At 59.8% G+C, this 18,893-nt stretch overlaps 1 protein-coding gene across 1 annotated transcript in view; it reads right to left on the reverse strand.

The window, feature by feature from the left end:
- Positions 1–542: 542 nt before the first annotated feature.
- The window catches only part of CPLX1 (complexin 1), a 38,842-nt gene continuing 20,491 nt past the window's right edge, over positions 543–18,893 (reverse strand). The window contains exons 3-4 of the mRNA XM_022554834.3: positions 10,028–10,203; positions 543–2,323 (exon numbers count right to left, since the gene is read on the reverse strand). Of these exons, the coding sequence (XP_022410542.1) occupies positions 2,126–2,323; positions 10,028–10,203 (374 nt within the window). The 3' untranslated portion in view covers positions 543–2,125. The remainder of the gene's footprint in view (positions 2,324–10,027; positions 10,204–18,893) is intronic.

The raw sequence follows: 18,893 nt of genomic DNA on the forward strand, positions 1-18,893 counted from the left end.
CCCACGGGCACCTCGTTAGGCCTCAGCCTCGACAGGCAAGTGTGGGACACAGAGGCCTCCCTGAGGAAACAGGGAGGAGGGATGGCACCACCAGACCAACGATGGGCAGGACCCCAGGGCTGAGCCTCAGCTCCCCGCTGGGCCCAAGGTGTGGCCAGCACAGTGGGACCTGGGCCCCAGGGCCCGGTAGAGCTGTGGGGCAGGAAAGGCCAGGGATGGGGCCTGTGCTGCAGGTGGGAGACTTGGGGGGAGGGGGCGCTGAGGAAGGGGCCGGGCTGCATTTCAAGGGGAGATGACTCTGGCCGGGACTTCCTTAGGGAGAAAGGGCAGCGAGGAGCCCCTGCAGCGGCCCCAGCAAAAGGGGAAGGTGTTCCCATCTGGCCGGGTGCAGGGGCTAGTGGGGGTCGTCCAACAGGGCCCAAAGGGTATGCATCCCGGCCCTTCCGCCATGACCCCGGCTGCACCCTCCACCCCCATCGCCTCCCAGGGAAATCAGGGCTCCGGAGGGAATGGCCACACGCATTAAATCACTGTGGTGTTTATTGGCTGTGATTCCATCCAGAGAGAACACACGCAGCTGCCCCCGACATGCAGGAGGAAGCGCAGGCGCCAGGACAGACGGACAGAGGACATCCACGGTCTACACTAAGCTCGGCTGCTTGGGCGCCCCACGCGCTGGGGACAGGATGCGGGGTTTCTACGAGACGACGCCCTGTCTGCTCAGAGCTGGCTTTTTAAAGTGTGAAAACAGGCATTTAAAAAAGACGAGGAACCGGGAGGTGTCGGGGCGCAGCGCGGACGGCGGGGGATGGTGGGGGTGGGCGCCAGGGGTCGGTATTGCCGTCTAGTCGTTATGGCTTCTCTAAGGAGCTGGGGAGGGCCGCGCCCCGGGCCCGCAACACTGGACACGATGAACTTTAGATGTGGACAGAAAGGACCCCAGGGACCGAGGTGATGGGCTTTCTGTCGAGATAAAACTCCTCAAACACAGAAGACCTCATTTACCTGAGATTCGACATATTGTGATGCAAATTACACAAGGGCAGAGGCCACGGGGGAGCTGGGAGGTCCGCGGTCGTTTCCATCCAACCAGGCGGGCTCTGCGGCTGGGACGACCCCCTCGAGGGCCTGCAGGGAGTGGGGCCGGCCTTCCGCGCCACACCCTCCTGCCGGTGCACAGCGCTCGGCCCACAGGGCTCTGGGCCTCCTCCCCAGTTCTGGGTGAAGGTGTGGGTGTTCAGAGGGTGAGGGCAGGGCGTCCCCCGAGCAGCCTCGGAGGGGACAGGAGGTGCCAACCAGGGAGGGGAGTGTGCCGGGCTCAGCTGGGCTGCTCACGGACGCCGAAGAGCTTGAGCGACAGGGGTGTGTGAAGGACGGGGGTCTGAGAGTGTCCCCCTAAGCCTATCGCTTTCTCTCCCTTCGTGGAGAGGAGAACGGGCCACAGCAGTCCTAAGAAGCAAAGCCTTCCCGAGGAGGGGGCCGGAGGACAGACACAAGTGGACGAAGAAGGGAAGGGGCGCAGATGGAGAGCGGTGGACGGCAGATTCAGCAACCCGGGCGTCGGTGCGGGGTATGGCTTGGGGTCCAGGCTGACCCCGGGGGTTGAGCCCCAGGCGCCAGCTGCTCGCCCCTCCCAGCCCCCACCCCGGCCTCACGACCGCGCCCCGTACTATGGCTGTGCTTCCGAGTGTGAGCCCGACAGGCGCCCACCAACGCAGCGTCGGCCCTTTTGGTGTCCCTGGCCACGGGCCCTGCTGGGTGGGCGGTGAAGGGAGGAGCGAAAAGGGGCTTCCCAGGCTCTGGGGCAGGTCCAATCCACCCGCTGCCGGAGGAGCCCGTGGGCTAGTCCCCGGGGCCTGCAGCCCGGACCGCGGGGGCCGTGGGGGGGCCGGGCGCCCCTCCCTCGGAGGCGGTGGCGATCGCGGTGCGGGGATGGGGTGAGAGGCGGGCGGAGGCTCCCCAGGCTTGAGGGGGCCAGGCAGGCGGATAGACCTAGGGCTATGGCTTATATTGGCGTTGGGGGGCTGCACTCTGCTCCCGACATCCCTTCAGGCGCCTCCGCGGAGGGCAGGACGGGGGTGGGCGAGGGGGCGGGGCTCCGGGCTCCTGTCCAGCTCCAGGGGCGTTACTTCTTGAAGATGTCCTGCAGCGGCCCGGGCAGGTACTTGATGACCGTGTCCAGGATGCTCTCCTCCTCTGCCTCCGGCTCGTCCCCGCAGCCCGGCGGGATGGCCCTCTTGGGCCGCGTCAGGCTGCCCTCCGCGCTGGCCTCCATGGCGGCCTGGGCCTCGGCCTCGCGTTCCTCCTTCTTCTTGATGCCGTACTGCGGGGGACAGGGCGGGCGGGCTCAGGCGGGCAGGTCCCGGCCCCGGGTCCCAGCCCCGGGAGGGGCGCTCTCGGGACCCGGGCGGGCTAGACCCACCCTGCGCTGGCGGGATCGGCCGAGGGGCCTCTGGAGGCAGCACCTGCGGCTGAGAAAGGCGTGTGCGGGAGCGGACGACCACCAAGACCCCCGGCAGGGGCGGTCCCCACCCCGGAGGCTGCCGGGAGGGGCGGGGGCGACGGCGGGAGCCTGGACGGGGGACCCCGCTGAGGGCGGAACCACGGGAGAGGGAGCGGGGGAGGGGGAGGACGAAAGTCGCGGTTCTCCGTGGGGGCGGGGCGCTGAGGCCGTGGCCCCGCCCACCCCTGGCCCCGCCCCCGCGGTCCCGCCTTCCGGGGAAGTGGGCGCAGTCCTCAGCCCGCCTTGGGCTGCGGTCCCGGAGCGGAGGGAGCCGGGGCAGAACGCCTGCCCACAACGGTGGAGAAGCCGGTGTTCTGTGGGTGGCGGGCCCCACGCAGCCCAGATCCTCGGTCCAGCGACATGTGGCCACACCCTCCTGCCTGGCCAAGTACCCCCTGATGCCACCAAGACCCCAGTCCCTGGAGGGTCACTCTGCATGCTCCGTGTCCGGCGGTCACTTCCAGGTGGATGCCCTGGAACCCCATCTAGGTGTGACCTCAGCAACACCCCTGGGCACTGCGGAGCGCCCCCAATTCTGGTTTCCTGCGTGTGTCTCTGCCCTGAGCCCTCTCCCAAATCTCCCTTCATCAGTGGATTGAATGGTGTCCCCCCAAAATTCATGTCACCTGGAACCTCAGAATGTGAGCTTATTTGGAAATAGGGTCTTTGCAGATATAATTAGGTAAGAATAGAGATGAGCTCTTCCTGGGCCCTAAATCCAAAGAGAGTTTCCCTGTAAGAGAAAGAAAAGGATGCACAGAGTAGAAGGTGAAAACGGAGAAAGGGTTTGGAACGACGTGTCACAAGCCAAGGACACATGCATTGCCGGAAGCCCCCAGAAACTAGAAGAGAGAAGAATTCTCCCCCTCAGGTTTCAGAGGGAGCACAGCCCTGCTGACACCTTGATTTTGGGCTTCTAGCCTCCAGAACTGAGGAAGTAAGTTTCTAGGAGACGAGCCCCCCCTCCGCCAGGCCCATCAGCGTCCTCACCAGCCCTCCCGGATGAACAGAGCACTGATGCGCGTGCGCCTGCGGCCATGCGGCCATGAGACCAGGGAAATGCCTCCTGCCTTAAGGCTGCTGAGAACCTGGTGGGACCAAGCTGGCCTGGTGCATTAGGGGGCAGGTCGCCCATCTGGGGGGCAGAGCTCAGGACCCGCCCAGGCTGGGGAGAGGGGTGCCCCTTGGCCAGGTCTGCGGTCCTGGCTCACACATTAGGGAATGTCTGGGAGCAGAAGCACTGATGAAGTAAAGAGGAAGCACTGGGGAGCACGTGTGGGTGTCAGCGATGGTGGACTATCCGTTACTGACAGGCTGCAGAACCCTCCTGGGGAGCACACAGTGCAGGACTGCTGGCCCTGGGGAGGATCCCCCATGCCCGGCCATCTCTCCTCACCAGCCCCTCCTGGAAGAAGCGGTGGGCTCTGCTTCTGGTGCTTGTGGCGGGTGTGTGGGTGTGTGTGGGGGGAAGGGCACCCTGGCCCTCCAAGAAGACCCTTCCCTCTGTTTCCAGGTTGGGGGGGTGGGGGCTGGCTGTGTCCCACTCCCCAGCTTACTGAGGGAAACCTCTGCACCCACCTCCCGCGAGGCCGCAGATGGTTTCAGGCATGGCGGAGGCAAGGCCCACGTTCAGCAGAGTCTGAAGAGGGAGGCCATGCTCTCGGCCCACCGGTGACCAGAGCGCAGCCTGGGTCCCCTCAGCCAGAGGAGGCAGGGATGACAGGTCTGTCTACCCTTCTTCAGCAGGGGCTCCAGACAGCCTGAAGGCCCCTGTGCACCGTGAACAAGAGCCAGGAGCGGGGAGAGGGTCTCCATGCGGGGTGGGGGGCATAGGGCACCAGAATATATTCTGAGCAGCGGCACGCTACCCAGAGGGCCTCCCCACTGAGCACCGTCAGGTCAGCTCAGGGCGGAGAGTGCGATAAGCCGACCAGACTGCAGCCACTCGGGTGGACTGGCCCTAGGAGCACAGCCCTCCTCCCGGGTCACCACACCTGCTGCGACCTCCTCACCACGGGGGGCTGTGGTGGCCGAAGCCCACACTCACAGCAAAGGTGCACATGCTCAGGGGAACACACGGTGCTGGCGGAACGGGCAGGTGACAGTGGCACACACGTAAGAGCGGGAACATGCGGTATGTGGTCGAGCAGAGCGGCCTCCCCTCTAGGGTCCAGGAAGGAGACTCCAGGCCCCAACCCAGCTGCTCCAGAGGCTCATTCCGAGGCTAACGCCACTCTGGGCACACCTGAGGGCCACCTTACTCTCTGGGGTGCCGCCAGAGCCTGGCTCTGATGTGGTCTGGCTGAGAGCCGGTTTGGACACCCCCCATCCTCCCCAACCACTGAGACGGCAGGGCCCCACCGCACACCCTGTGGCCGGGAGGGAGCCCAGGGCGGCCGGCACCCTGGGCAATGCGGTACTCCTTACTGGTGGGAATCCGTATGTGCCCACACCTGTTACTCTCAGCACAAACCTGGGATGTGGGGGCCGGACCGACTCGGACCCACCAGCTCGGCGCTGGCTTGAGGGTGGTTGTGGCTCGAGGCTGCGGAACGTGGTCAGCCGGAAGCACCAAACCTGGCAGTGCGTGCGCAAACCAGAAGGTGGGTATGCAAATCAGGAAGAGCGTATGCAAATGACGCAGGTGGGCCAGCCTCCCCTCCAACCTGGACCCGCGCAGCGCTGCGCCTGCCGGCGCGTGAGATGATAAGTCCCGAATGCAGACGAGGTCGCCTGGGGAGCCGGGCGCCCAGACGACGCGTGACCCCGGCCCGGCCCCCCGGCCCCCATCTGATGGAGCCCCCGCCCCGACCCGATGGGGCCCTGTACGGCGCAGCTCGATGGGATCCCGTGCCATGCAGCTCTGCACCCTCTTCTCTGACCAGCCTTGAGGTCTGGGGGTGGGTGGGGAGACACAGCACCAGGAGCCCCGGGGCCAGCGAGGGCCACTGGGGGAGCCACACCTGAAGGCCAGGGTTCCCACCTGTGGGGAGCAGGAGGGCAGCAGGGGGCTGCCTAAGCACGCCGGGTGGAGAAGGGCTCTGAGGACATGGGTGTCCGGCGGACTTCGTGGGGGCAGGGCGAGGGGGAGGGGTCGGTGGGCAGGGGCGCCAGGCGCTGAGCTCCCCTCAGAGTCAGGACAGCCAGGGCTAGGGGTGTGCTCTGGCCTGCACCCTGCATCGCCAGGGGGCACCTGGGGCTCCAGCGTCCAGAATGTGGCAGGCCTGTCCTGAGCTGCCTCTGACCCACGAGTGGGGGCAGCTCACCATCGCCCTCTTCCCTGCACACTCCCAGGCCTGGCCCAGTGGCCACCGCCTTGGTTAGCTCTGCAGTCACCCAGGAAAGGCCCCCACCCAGCGGACTCAGCTCTGTGGTGGTCAGGGGGCCCCAGCAGGCGTCTGTGTGCTCCCCAACACACCCCACACCGTCCCTGCAGGACGCCCTCCAGGAACGGGCCCTGGTGCACTAGTCCCGCCTAAACCCCCGACAGCAGGAGAGCTGCTCTGGCAGGGCCGGTGAGGAAACCTGGGCCCAGCCGGTGCGTGGGGCGGTGGCTGGCTCTGACCCCTGCCCTGGCCACTGGACTCAGCGGACACCACCCCGGCCCCTGGGCGGCCCAGATCAGACCCCGGATGTGCGCAGGAAGCAGGCCTGGGCACGGTGGGATGAGGCCTGCCGCTGCGGCTGGTGGAGCCACGGCGGGTCTGGGGGTTGGCGGGGGTTATGAGAGCAGCCTGGGGCCCTTGCAGGCGGTTCAGAAGCGAAGGCACTCACCCGCCCAACGCGGGCCCCAGATGGCGGGGTGGTCGTCTGGGGAAGCAGAACCCCTGCCCAGGGGACCCACGGGGCACAGGCTGGAGGGCCCTGGGGCTCTGCCAAGGGGTGCAGCCTTCCGTGTGGCCACCCTGGAAGCTGGGGTCCTGAGCACAGGGGAGCACATGATCCATCGCCCGTCCCTGGCTGGGGGGTGGGGGTGGGTGAGGGTCATCCTGCCCCCTGGCTTCACATGGAGCCGCAGGACCTCAGCTGCCCTCAGGGTGGGGCACATCCCCACTTCCACTGGGACTCACTCTGTGACCTTTAAGTCCCACTAGATGTCCCAGAGGACGAAGAGGACCCTGGAGCTGATGCCTATTCACACACTCACACACTCACACACTCACTCACACACACACTCACTCACACACTCACACACCCACACTCACACACACTCACACACTCACACGCACACACTCATTCACACACACTCACTCACACACTCATTCACTCACACGCACACACTCACACACTCATTCACTCACACACACTCACACACACTCACACACACTCACTCACACACTCACACACCCTCACACACGCACACTCACACACACTCACACACGCACACACTCATTCACTCACACACACTCATTCACTCACTCACACACACACTCATTCACTCACACACACACTCATTCACTCACACACACTCACACACACTCATTCACTCACACACACACTCATTCACTCACTCACACACTCACACACACACTCACACACTCACTCACTCACACACACACTCATTCACTCACACACACTCACACACACTCATTCACTCACACACACTCATTCACTCACTCACACACTCACACACACTCATTCACTCACACACACACTCATTCACTCACTCACACACACACTCACACACTCACTCACACACACACTCACTCACACACGCACACACTCATTCACTCACACACTCATTCACTCACACACACTCATTCACTCACTCACACACTCACACACACACACTCACACACACACACTCACACACGCACACTCACACACACACTCACTCACACACGCACACACTCATTCACTCACACACACTCATTCACTCACTCACACACTCACACACACTCACGCACACACTCATTCACTCACACACTCACACACCCACACTCACACACTCATTCACTCACACTCACACACTCATTCACACACGCACACACTCACACACGCACACACTCACACACGCACACACTCATTCACTCACTCACACACTCACACACACACACACACTCATTCATTCACACACACTCACACACTGCTAGCTCAGCATCCAAGCGCAGGTGCAGGCCGGCAAAGTTCCCGTCCTCCCCGTGAGGGCAGGACAACGAACAGCTCACACGTAAAAAGCATGAGCGCATCAGGCGAAGGCAGGTGCAAAGCAAAATGAAACAGGCAAGGGGGGGGCGGGAGGAGCCTCAGGGAGCTCCAGAGAGGAGCAGTCAGCCATGCAAAGGCCCTGGGGCAGTGGGAGCCCCGTTGGGGGTGGGGAGAGGTCACCGCACACGTAGGGCTGGGGCCCTGGGAGAAATGGGGGCCACTGGCGGGTGTGGAGAGAGGAGGGACAGAAGGGCCTTTCCTATTAAAGGCAAAACGAGCGGAGTGTGTTATGCACAGAAACCCACACTGTCAGCACCTGCCCCACCCACACCCTGGCTGAGCCGTGGCCCCAACCTACATGCATACCTGAGCCCCTGGACAGTTCCCGAGGCTTGGGGCAGGGGCTCACCAGGCAGCTGGCTCACAAGGGGGGAGGCTGGGGAAGCCGTGCCCACAGCGCCACACCCCCAGGGGGCTCCGACCTGGCCACACACTGTGACCTGTTTTGGGGGCTTGAGGGCTGGGACGAATAAGTTCACCCCCCAGGATTCCCCACTAGGTGTCCACCTGGGGCCAAGCCATGGCTGGCAGGCTGGCTGAACACAGATGGACAGTGGACAGACGGACCTCCCCATCCTTCCCCCCCATCTCTCGGTCTCTGTCCCACTCTCGGGGCTACCCCCCATTACTCCCCTCTCAGAAGATACTCTGCCTGGGCGGCTCTCACTCTGTCTCTGTCTCTCTGTCCCTCTGTTTCTGTCTGTATCTCTGTCTCTGTCTCTCTATCCTCTGACTCCCCCCAGCCCTGTCCTCCATTTCCCGATGGCTACGCTGATGTCCCCCAGCACAGCCTGAGTGGGGTCTGGCCGTCTCTGCTGTCTGATCCATGGTACGCACTTCCTGGCTCTTCCGCAAACAGCTCAAAAAGCTTTGAGTCCTCAACTCAGGACGGCAGCAGGGCTGGTCCTGGGGGTGGGGGGCTCACGAGCTGCCATCCCAGCAAAATCAACTCGAACTTTCTGCAGGTCCCAGGAAAGGTGTCCAGTGACCAGTGGGGGGAACATCAGGGTGAGTGGCCCCCATGCCCCCATCAATGTGGGGGACCCCTTGTGGGCTCAGAGACCTGCAGGCGCCCCGCCTGTGCCCCCACCTCAGCTTCTGCGTCAGGCTGAGGTGCTGAGACACCAAGTAGGTGGGAGGGTTCTGCGGTCCGAGCCGTCCCGCCCCGAAGCCCGGGCACCTTGGCTGGTCCCCCTAGGGCTGGGGACCGTGGAGATGCCCTCAGGAGGCCCCCACCGCCCCCACCTGGCCCCCTACCCACAGATTTCATGCCCAATGTCTGGGAGCGCTTCCCTCGGGCCCAGAGACGGGGGTGTCGGGGTGAGGGGCCAGGACAGAAGCAAGCGAAGTAGCATCCCCCAAACTGAGTTCCCCACCTGGGCCCCAGGACCCAGTGACTGGAATCGAGCACCTTCGACGGAGGGGCCTGGCCTGTGCGGGGCCAAGGGTGGCGGGCGAGCCCCGAGATGGTGTGGACCTTGGGAGGCCACGTGGCTCAGGGACGCCCTGGTCTCCTAGGGAGGGCTCCTGTCCTCCACCTGGCGCCCAGCCCAGCCCACTCCGGACAAGGCCAGAGCTGCTGCCCCACACTTGCCCTCTCCCGGCCTCTCCAGCCCTTCTGACTCAGGCGCTGGATGGGCAACTGAGGCTGGGCGGTGGGCATGCCCCTGGGGCACAGCCCACCTGTGGCCTAGCTGCCGACTCAGCCTCATACACCCGCCCCTGCTCTGGGCCTCGGTTTCCGCACCTGGAACGATGCTCTCACTGCCCTCACGCACAGGGGAAGGTCGCCCAGATGGTTCTGGAAAAGGTCGTGGCCTCCAGCTTGCAGCCAGCCCCCAACCAGACCTCACAGATCGCAGGTCCGCTCCCCCAACACCCTGCTTGAGGCCCACCCAGGGGTGGTGAGGTGCCTCCCCCGCCCATGACGACCCACCCACCCAGGGCCTGCCTGTGGGCCAGCCCCTGACTGCGCTGCGCTGCCCCCACCTCCGGGCGGACCCCCGCCGGGTCCTCTGCGGCAGCCCCGGGGTCGGCAACAGGAAGAGCTGGGCTAGGGTTGACCCCGTGTGAGGAGCCCGGGAGCATGGGAGCGGGTCCCTGCCGTCAGGCCCAGGAAGGACTCGGGGCCGCGCAGAGTAAGCCCCGTCCCGGTGAGCCCGTGTGGCAGGCGTGCACCCTGGGGTGCAGTGACCCCGGCGGCCTGTGCCCCTCCCGCCGGACCACCCCAGGGTCTGCTCTAGAGCTGCGAGGAGGGGGGCGGGGGGGCGAGGGGGCCCCCGGCGGCAGCACCGCGCCCCCGCCCCGCGCGCGCACCTTGTCGCGGATGCCCTGGCGCATGACCTCGCGCTCGGCCTCCATCTTGGCGTACTTGGCCTTGCGCTCCTCCTCCTCCTGCCGCAGCGCCTCCTGCCGCTCCTCCTCCTTCTTGGCGGCGTCAGGGTCCTTCTCCTCGTCGCCCCCGAGCATCTTGCCCATGTCCTTGGTGGCCCCTGGGCACAGGGAGGCGGCAGTCAGGCCGGGCCCGCCCTCTCCCTGCCCCGCTCCCGTCCAGCAGGGCGGCGGCCTCGGGCCTCTGGGCCGCGGCTGCGTGTGCGTGAGCTCCTGGGGTGGAGCGTGTGTGTCTGCCGGTGTCTGAGGGCAGCTGTGCGTGTGTGTGTGCGCGCTAGCACGCGCGCGTCTTCTCCAGGCCCGAGTGCATCAGAGGCTCAGCCTCCCCAGCGTGGCAGCGTGGCTGAGTGCACGGCTGCGTGGGCTGAGGCGCCGGAGACAGGCGACAGCCGTCTGGCGGGCTCTCGGTCACTGTGCAGGGCTGGGGGCCGGCCTTGGCCCAGAACTGCTGGCGGCTGCACGTGGCAGCACCAAGGCCATAATTTCTCTGCCTCGCCAGCTCCACTTTCCTCGTGAGCTCCTGACTCACAGGCGACAACAAACACCTCCTCGGATGCCCTCTCTGGCTCGGCCCCCGGGACAGAGATGCGTAATTACTGCCTCAGAGCGTGGTCCTGGCCCGCGGTGGCCCCAGCCCCACTGCACCCGGATGCACGGGCGTCATGGGGAGGGGAGCGCAGGGGTTAGCGCTGCGGGTCAGCTGACCTCAGCCCCTGCGGCCAGTCCCCCAGAAGCGCCCCGCACTTACCCACACACGGCCTACAGGCATGAGGCCAGCGCCCCGTCACCCCTGCACTCCCCCTGGGAACCAGCCACGCTCCTGAGTGGACCCCGGGCCAGGTTGCTGCCCTGTGACCGCCGTCCTGTCCCCCGCCTCTCCAGCCACCGGTCTCTGCAGGTCCTGCCTCTGCCCTCTCATCCCGTGATGGTCCCTCCCAAGCGCGGCCCAAGGCTAGCTGAGTCCGCGCCTCGGGAACAAGCCGCGAGGTGGGTGTGTGTCTGCTGACACCACCCCCCCTCTACGCCCATATCCAGGGGTGCCCCCTTCCCCGCCCTGGCTTCGAGGCCCGGCTCTGTCCTGCCCGCTTCTCTCGGAGTCTCCACTGCGCTGTCCTCAGCGCTCCAGGGACTCCTGTTTTGTTCTGAGGCTGCACAGGTCCGTGCAGCACGGAACCTGGAGAGACTCCCTGCCCTGCAGACACCTGCACCAATGATGCATCTGCCGGTTCCTCGGGAGTGACACCCCTGCCCCTTGTGGGCAGAGGGAACCATTTGGTGGGAAGGGGGCAACTTCTGGCTGAGCGCTCTGGGCTGAAAACTAGGCCTCGTCGGGCCGGGCCATGCCTGCGCCACGTGGGCCTTCCTAGCTGCTGAAACTAAACTACCGCAGGGTCACAGGGTAGCTGCCGCCACAGTCACTGCAGGGACGGGGAGCCCGCCTGGACGGGGCTCGGCCGACGGCACAGATACAGACGCTAACAGAAAGCCAAGAGCCTCGCGTCAGTTTCCACCCACATCTGCAGAATTCTGCAAAGGAGATTTCAAGCCAGTGGCTCAAGAAACTGGTCATGAGCAGGGCTGCTGATACACTGTCTCATCGCTCCCTGGATGAGGGGCTGGCATCTCCCCACCTCTGGGGCCACCGTCCCCGGCAGGCGGTGAGGCAAGCAGGGACAAGCCCCAGTCCACGAGCAGCTGCAACCTTCCCAGCCTCCCTGGCCGGCGGGCCAGCTTCTACGCAAATCCCCCCTTGAACAAGCTCGTTCACACTAAAGTGAGAGTGACCGATAGCTCCTGCTGCCCCCTGGAGAGTGCTGGCATCTTAAGGCAGAGGTGGGCGAACCAGTCTCGTCTACGTCTCTCTCCCAAGAGGGAAAGTGGGTGGAGGCTGGGGTGGGGGCTGGAGGGGCCTCCCTGCCTGGGTGGTCTGGGGCCCCAGACCTGCTCCTCCAACGTGCTGTGTGGACTCTGGGCCTAGTGGTCCAACAGGCGTTTACTGAGCACCCGCTGTGTGCTGAGCTCCGCACACCAGGAGCCCCACCCCAGACCAGGGGTCTGGCCCTGCCCCCACTGGAGCGCCGGGCTGGCCCCCGGAGGCAGAGAGGGCCCGGGGGGGCTACCCCAGCACGCGGAGGGGACTCTGGAGGCCGATGGTCTCTCCACGGCCAGGGCGGGGCACCAACGCTCACTCGACCGCTATGTGGACGCCCCCGGCACCAAGATCGGCACCGACGCTGCGGGCCCTCCCCCGTGGCCCCCGCCCTTCGCCCGACCCCGCCTCCGCACGCGGCCCCCGCACCGTCCCCACACGGTGCCCAAGGCTGGAGCGAGAGCCGCAGCCCAAGCCTCCCGAATCCCAGGCGGGGGTCCAGCAGGCGGCCGTGCCGGCCACGTAGAGGTGTGGGCACAGGGGCCGACCCCACCCCTGCCCTAGCTCTTCTCGGAGCCTCACCTTGCCGGTGACTAGTGGGGAGGGGGGCGCCGGGGCAGGGGCGGCGGGTCCCAGCCCTCCTTGACAGTCAAAGCCCCGGGGACGACCTCAGCGCGGGGTGAGGTGGCGGCACCTCTCTAACCCTGGAGCAGGTCCCACACTTGGGTGCAGGTTACGCAGAAACCCAACAGCTAGGGAGAACTTTCTAGAACAGCGTTTGCGGGGTGCCCGCACAGGAGGAGACGGGGTCTGCCCACACACCGGCCTGTGGATGGTGGACAGGAGCTGGCCCGGGCCCGCCCTGGCCTCCGCCTGCCGCAGCTCTGCGCCGTCCCTCAGTCCACGGCCCCCAGGTTCTCCGCCCTCCCTGACGTAACACCCACCCCGACTCTGTAGGAGATGAAGATGCTAAGACTTCTCTGCAGGCCTGCAGGGGGGAGCGGGGGGGCGACGTGGAGTGAGGGGCTGCGATGTTCCTACCTCAGGGCCTTCGCACCTGCCGTTCTTCCTTGCGCTGAATTCCTGAACCTCCTCCTACTTGCTCCCAAGCCAGGGTCTTTCTAGACAGGTTTTCCTGGGACTCCTTGTGTGCACTGGCGGCCCCTGTGGTCAAAACCCTTCTCAGCATTCACCACCTTGGCTGCGTCCAATTACGCTGCCTCATGCCTGATGGAAGCGATGTCTGTTTAAACAGCACGTAAATTGAAGCTGATCCCTAAAACTTCATTTTGAAATAATTTTAGGTTTACAGAAGAGTCACGCAGGTAGTCCAAGGGCTCCTGAACGCCAGTGGCCAGCATCACCCCACGTTGACCCTGGTACGTTCATCAAAGCGAAAATAACCTACACTGTGCCATCAGCCAAACCACAGGCTGTATTCAGATGCCACCACTTTTTCCACTAATGTCCTTTTTCTGTTCCAGGATCCAATCCAGGGTACCATGTTGCATTTAGACTAAAGTCAATTTTTTAAAAGAGAAAAATACTTTTTAAACTTGAAATAAAACTATGGGAAAAATTATGAAATTTAACGAAAAACTAAAAAACACCTAAATGAAGAAAGATAATTGTCATGCTTATGGATGGGGAGACTCCGTAATGTAATGTCTGTTCTCCACAAACTGAGTCACAGATCTGTGCAGTCGCACTCAGACTCTCAAGAGCTAGAAAGGGGGGCTTCCCTGGTGGCGCAGTGGTTGAGAATCTGCCTGCCAATGCAGGGGACACGGGTTCGAGCCCTGGTCTGGGAGGATCCCACATGCCGCGGAGCAACTAGGCCCGTGAGCCACAACTACTGAGCCTCCGCGTCTGGAGCCTGTGCTCCGCAACAAGAGGGCCGCAACAGTGAGAGGCCCGCGCACCACGATGAAGAGTGGCCCCCGCTTGCCATAACTGGAGAAGGCCCTTGCACAGAAACGAATACCCAACACAGCCAAAAATAAATTAAAAAAAAAAAAAAAAAAAAAAGCTAGAAAGGAAATTCTGTGACAATTGGCAAGTGAAGAGTGTTGCATAAAGAAATGCAAAGGCCCCTGGTCAGGAGACACCGCAGGGAGAAGCAGAGGAGGTGAGCCTCCTACCAGGAGGGGCCGCCATGCGTGGGACATAGCATGCAGTTCTGCAGGGGAGGGAGGCAGAGTGACCGAGTGGACAGACTGCCTGTAGACCCACAGACACACAGACACGGGGCTCGGACATGTGGCCAGTGACAGGAGGGGCCTCAGAACCCTGGAGAAGAGAGCCATATTTCCCTGGGGTGACTGAGCTCCTTGTGAGAAGCATGAAACTAGACACTCACATAACGCCACAAATTTTTATTGATTACCAATCTGAATATGACCCCAAAATAAAGCAGGCCCTGCTCACCACAACTAGAGGAGGCCCGCACACAGCAGCGAAGACCCAATGCAGCCAAAAATAAGTAAATAAATAAATTTATTAAAAAGAAAAGTAATAAAAAATAAAAACAATTCCATTAGCAATGCTGACAAAAACATAAAAATCTATGACTATATTGTTAATAGATGTGCAAGTCTGTTTTACCTAAGACTATAGAATCGTTGAGAGAAATCTGAAACGACCTAAACGAATAGAGAGATACACCATGTTCATGGGCTCAGCACTGCTATGAGATCAGTTTTCCCGAACACTGGATTCAGTGCAATCCCAAACAAAATGCAAATAGGCTTTTTTGAACAAATTTACCAGCTCATTCTAAAGTTTATATGGAAATGGCAAAAGGCCTAGAATAGACAAAACAATTTTGCAAAAGGAGAACAACTTTAGAGGACTTACCCTGCTTGCTTCCAAGGTCTACTATAATCCAGACAGTATGGTACTGACAGGAGAATTGACATGTGGACCCATGGAATGGAATAGACAGTCCAGAAATAGACCCACCCATATATGGTCAAGTGAGTTTTTGACAAAGTTGCAAAGATTATTCAGTGAAGAAAGGATAGCCTTTTCACAAGCGGTACTAAAACAATGAGATATTCCTACGCAAACGCACAAATAAACTCATAAATGTCTTCCCTAACCTCACACCTTATACAAAGCTCAGTAACAGACCTAATGGAAAAGCTAACATTATAAAACTTCTAGAAGAAAGCATAAAAGAAAATCTTGGTGACCTTGACCTAGGCAAAGATTCCTTACACAGGTGACAAAAAGCATGAGCCTTAAAAGAAAAACTGATACATTGGACTTCATCGACAAAAAACTTTTGTTCTTCAAAAGACACTGTTAAAAAAAAAAGAAAAAGAAAAGGCAAGACTGTGAGAATATATTTGCAGACCATACGTCTGATAAACTCTTATATCCAGAATACATAATGAACTCAAGGACAAGAACACAAACCACCTGATTTTAAAAACAGAAGCTCTGAATAGACATTTTACCAGAGAAGAGACACAGGTGGCAAGTAAGAACCTGAAAAGATGTGCCTGCTCTTACAAAGAGCTGATCAACACGCTCGGTCGTTAGGGTGCAAACTGAACTCACAAAGCGGGACCACCAGGCGCCCACACGACTGTCTACGATGAGAAAGACCAAGCATGTGCTCGGAAGCTGGCAGGGGGACCCAGGACCCTCGCCCGTGGCCGGCAGGACGGGGGGGATGTAGCCGCTTGGGACGGCAGTTGGACAGTTTCCTATAATTAAACGTGCACCTCCACCGCAATCCCACTCCTCGGCACCTACCCAGAGAAATGGAGACGCAGTGGGAACGGCATGTGCAGCCCAATCTGTAACAGCCCCAAAAGAGAGGCCCCTCAACGCCCGTCAGGAGGTGAACGGACACACGAAGGCTGGTCCGTCCACCCGAGGGCACTGATGCTCTCGGCAGTGTGGAGGAATCTCAAAACCTTTACGCTGAGTGAAAAAAGCCAGGCACAAATTCTATGACTTCACTTATGTCAACAGAAGTGCAAATCCGTGTATGGTGACCGCAAACACGTCAGGGTTGCCTGGGGCCCAGGGCAGGTGGGGGGCTGCGGGTTGCCAAGGGGCCGTGCAACAGTCAGAACCCAGGGAAACACACTTTACCCAGGCAGTGCTCACCCGGCGTCAATCACATCACATCCAAACTGATCTAAAGCCCTAACAAACGAGCAATGAGACGTGTGATACAGGCCGTCTCCCCCAGTCGTCACCCGGCCGTCTCCCCCAGTCGTCACCCGGCCGTCTTCCCCGGTTGTCACCCGGCCAGATCCAAGTAATGAAAAGATGACCAAACCCATAACTTTACAAGTTTGAGTTTTAGAAACATGTCCCTGATTAACCCTTAAGTTGAAGGGGAAATAAAACTGAAATTGTAAAAACTCTAGAAAGCAAAGAAAAATAAGCACTTTCTGTCTAAACTGGGATCCATGTGGCTAAACTGGGATCCACGGCTAAACTGGGATCCACGGCTAAACTGGGATCCACGGCTAAAACTGTTTTAAACTAGGATCCACGGCTAAACTGGGATCCACGGCTAAGCTGGGATCCACGGCTAAAACTGTTTCTGGAGGAAAAGTTATACCTTTAATTTTAAAGAAGAAAAAGAGGAAGTTTAGGAACTTCATTATTACCTTTAAAAAACTGTTTTGGAGGGTCTACTGAATTTCATAAGGAGAGAAATTAAGGGGTGTTATACTATAAAAGGAAATATCAAATTCTCTCTCCGCACCCACCTCTTTTGCCAGTGACATGATCATATACCTAAAAAACTCATGACACTCCAGTGAAAACCAACCAGAACCAATGATGGAATGTGGCAGAATGACTAAGTGCAATATTTATAGGTAAATAATTTTTAAAATTTGCCTCATACGATCAATAACAAGCTAGAAACATAAATGGGAACAATGGTCCATTTACGATAATTATAAATGTAGAAAATCGGAATACATTTAACAAAGAGACCTATGGCACCTGCATGTAGAAAATATCTCCGTAAATGTGATGGCTTTGCACAGACTCTTGAGGCTCCTGACGGGCTGGCTCAGTGTCACGAAGATGCCAGTTCCTCCAAAGTTAATATACGATTGTACACAACCTGGGTTACACTTCCAACGGAAACTCCAACAATTCTTTTTTTTTCTTTTTTGGGGGTTTAGATAAAGTTAGGGTTCACGTGGCAGAATAAATGTCAGAGGAGATCTGATCCAGGTGCCTTACGGATGGGAAATGGCATCCCTGCTGTGGGTCCTGGAAACACCTGGAGAGTAACAGTGAGAAGGTCAGACTGGAGATGTTGTTTCTTTTAAATTTTTTTTTAAAAATTATTTTATTTATTTATTTTTGGCTGTGTTGGGTCTTCGTTGCTGTGCACAGGCTTTCTCTAGTTGCGGCAAGCGGCAGCTACTCTTCGTTGCGGTGCGCGGGCTTCTCATTGCGGTGGCTTCTCTTGTTGCGGAGCACGGGCTCTAGGTGCGTGGGCTTCAATAGTTGTGGCACATGGGCTCAGTAGTTGTGGCCCGCGGGCTCTAGAGCACAGTAGCTGTGGCACATGGGCTTAGCTGCTCCACGGCATGTGGGATCTTCCCAGACCAGGGCTTGAACCCGTGTCCTGTGCACTGGCAGGTGGATTCTTAACCACTGCGCCACCAGGGAAGCCCTGGAGATGTTTTAAATGCGACCATGTCTATTGCTGGGGAGCCCAGGAAGGTGCCCCCAGAGTCTGGGCGGGGGTGTGCTCCCAGTGGGTTGGGCCGCAGTCACACTCAAGCCCATTCAGAATCCACTCACCCACCCACCCTGCCAGCCCCTCCCTACCTCCATCCCAATGAACCACACCCGTCCCTGGAGAAGCCGGTGCTGAGGCCGCCGACTTGGCCTGTTTGTTTCGGTTGCAGCCTCTGCAAATGGCTGGAGACCAGCTGACCTCTAGGGCACAGGGCCACGCGGCCACGATGCCCCTAGGTCAGGGAGTCCCAGGCGGCCACGGGCGGGAGGCTCCACCATACGCTGCGAGGGCCAAGTGCAGACAAGGAGAAAAAAATCCCTGTGTACGTTTTTATGATTATCTAAAGACAGAAAACAGATTGGCAGGTTACAAACCAGGTTCATGCCAAACCTGGATCCTAAAAAACACAGCCCGTGTTTTTTTCAGACTCATGGAATGTTCACGAAGAGCAATCGAATGTTCCTCCACAGCCTGAAGAGGCTCACCTCACGGTCATCATGATGGCCATCATTTAAAACCCAAACAAACCAAAACCAACCCAGGGAACAAGTGTCGGCCAGGATGTGGAGAAACTGGAGGCCTGTGCGCTGCTGGTGAGAACTTAAAATGCGGCTGCGTGGAAAGCAGTAGGGAGGCTCCTCAAAAAATTAAATATAGAATTACCATAGGATCCAGCAAATCCACTTTTGGGTATAAACTCAAAAGAACTGAAAGCAGGAACACTGAGAGAATTGAAAGTAGATGTATGTACCCCGTGCTCAAAGCAGCAGCATCACGATAACCAAATGCCCACCGACAGATGACGGATAAACAAAATGTCGTCCACCCGTACGATGGAATACCATGCAACCTTTAAAAGGAATGCAATTCTGCCGCACGCTACAATGCGGGTGAACTTTAAAAATATCACGCTAAACGAAACAAGCCAGACACAAAAGGACAAATACTGTACGATTCCACTTACATGAGGTCCCTAAAGTAGGCAAAATCAGAGAGGCAGAAAGTAGATGGTGGGAGCCGGCGGGGGTCAGTGCTTCCTGGGGACAGAGCCTCAGTTTGCGAAGATTGAAAAGTTCTGGAAACGGATGTTGACGGCTGCACAGCAACGTGAATGTACTTAATGCCACTGAACTGTACACTTAAGAATAGTTAAGGGACTTCCCTGGTGGCGCAGTGGTTAAGAATCCGCC

Source organism: Delphinapterus leucas, chromosome 5 (assembly GCF_059928025.1).
Source record: "Delphinapterus leucas isolate spDelLeu-1000000601 "Yukka" chromosome 5, BTC_Dleu_Yukka2, whole genome shotgun sequence".
Classification (NCBI taxonomy): domain Eukaryota; kingdom Metazoa; phylum Chordata; class Mammalia; order Artiodactyla; family Monodontidae; genus Delphinapterus; species Delphinapterus leucas.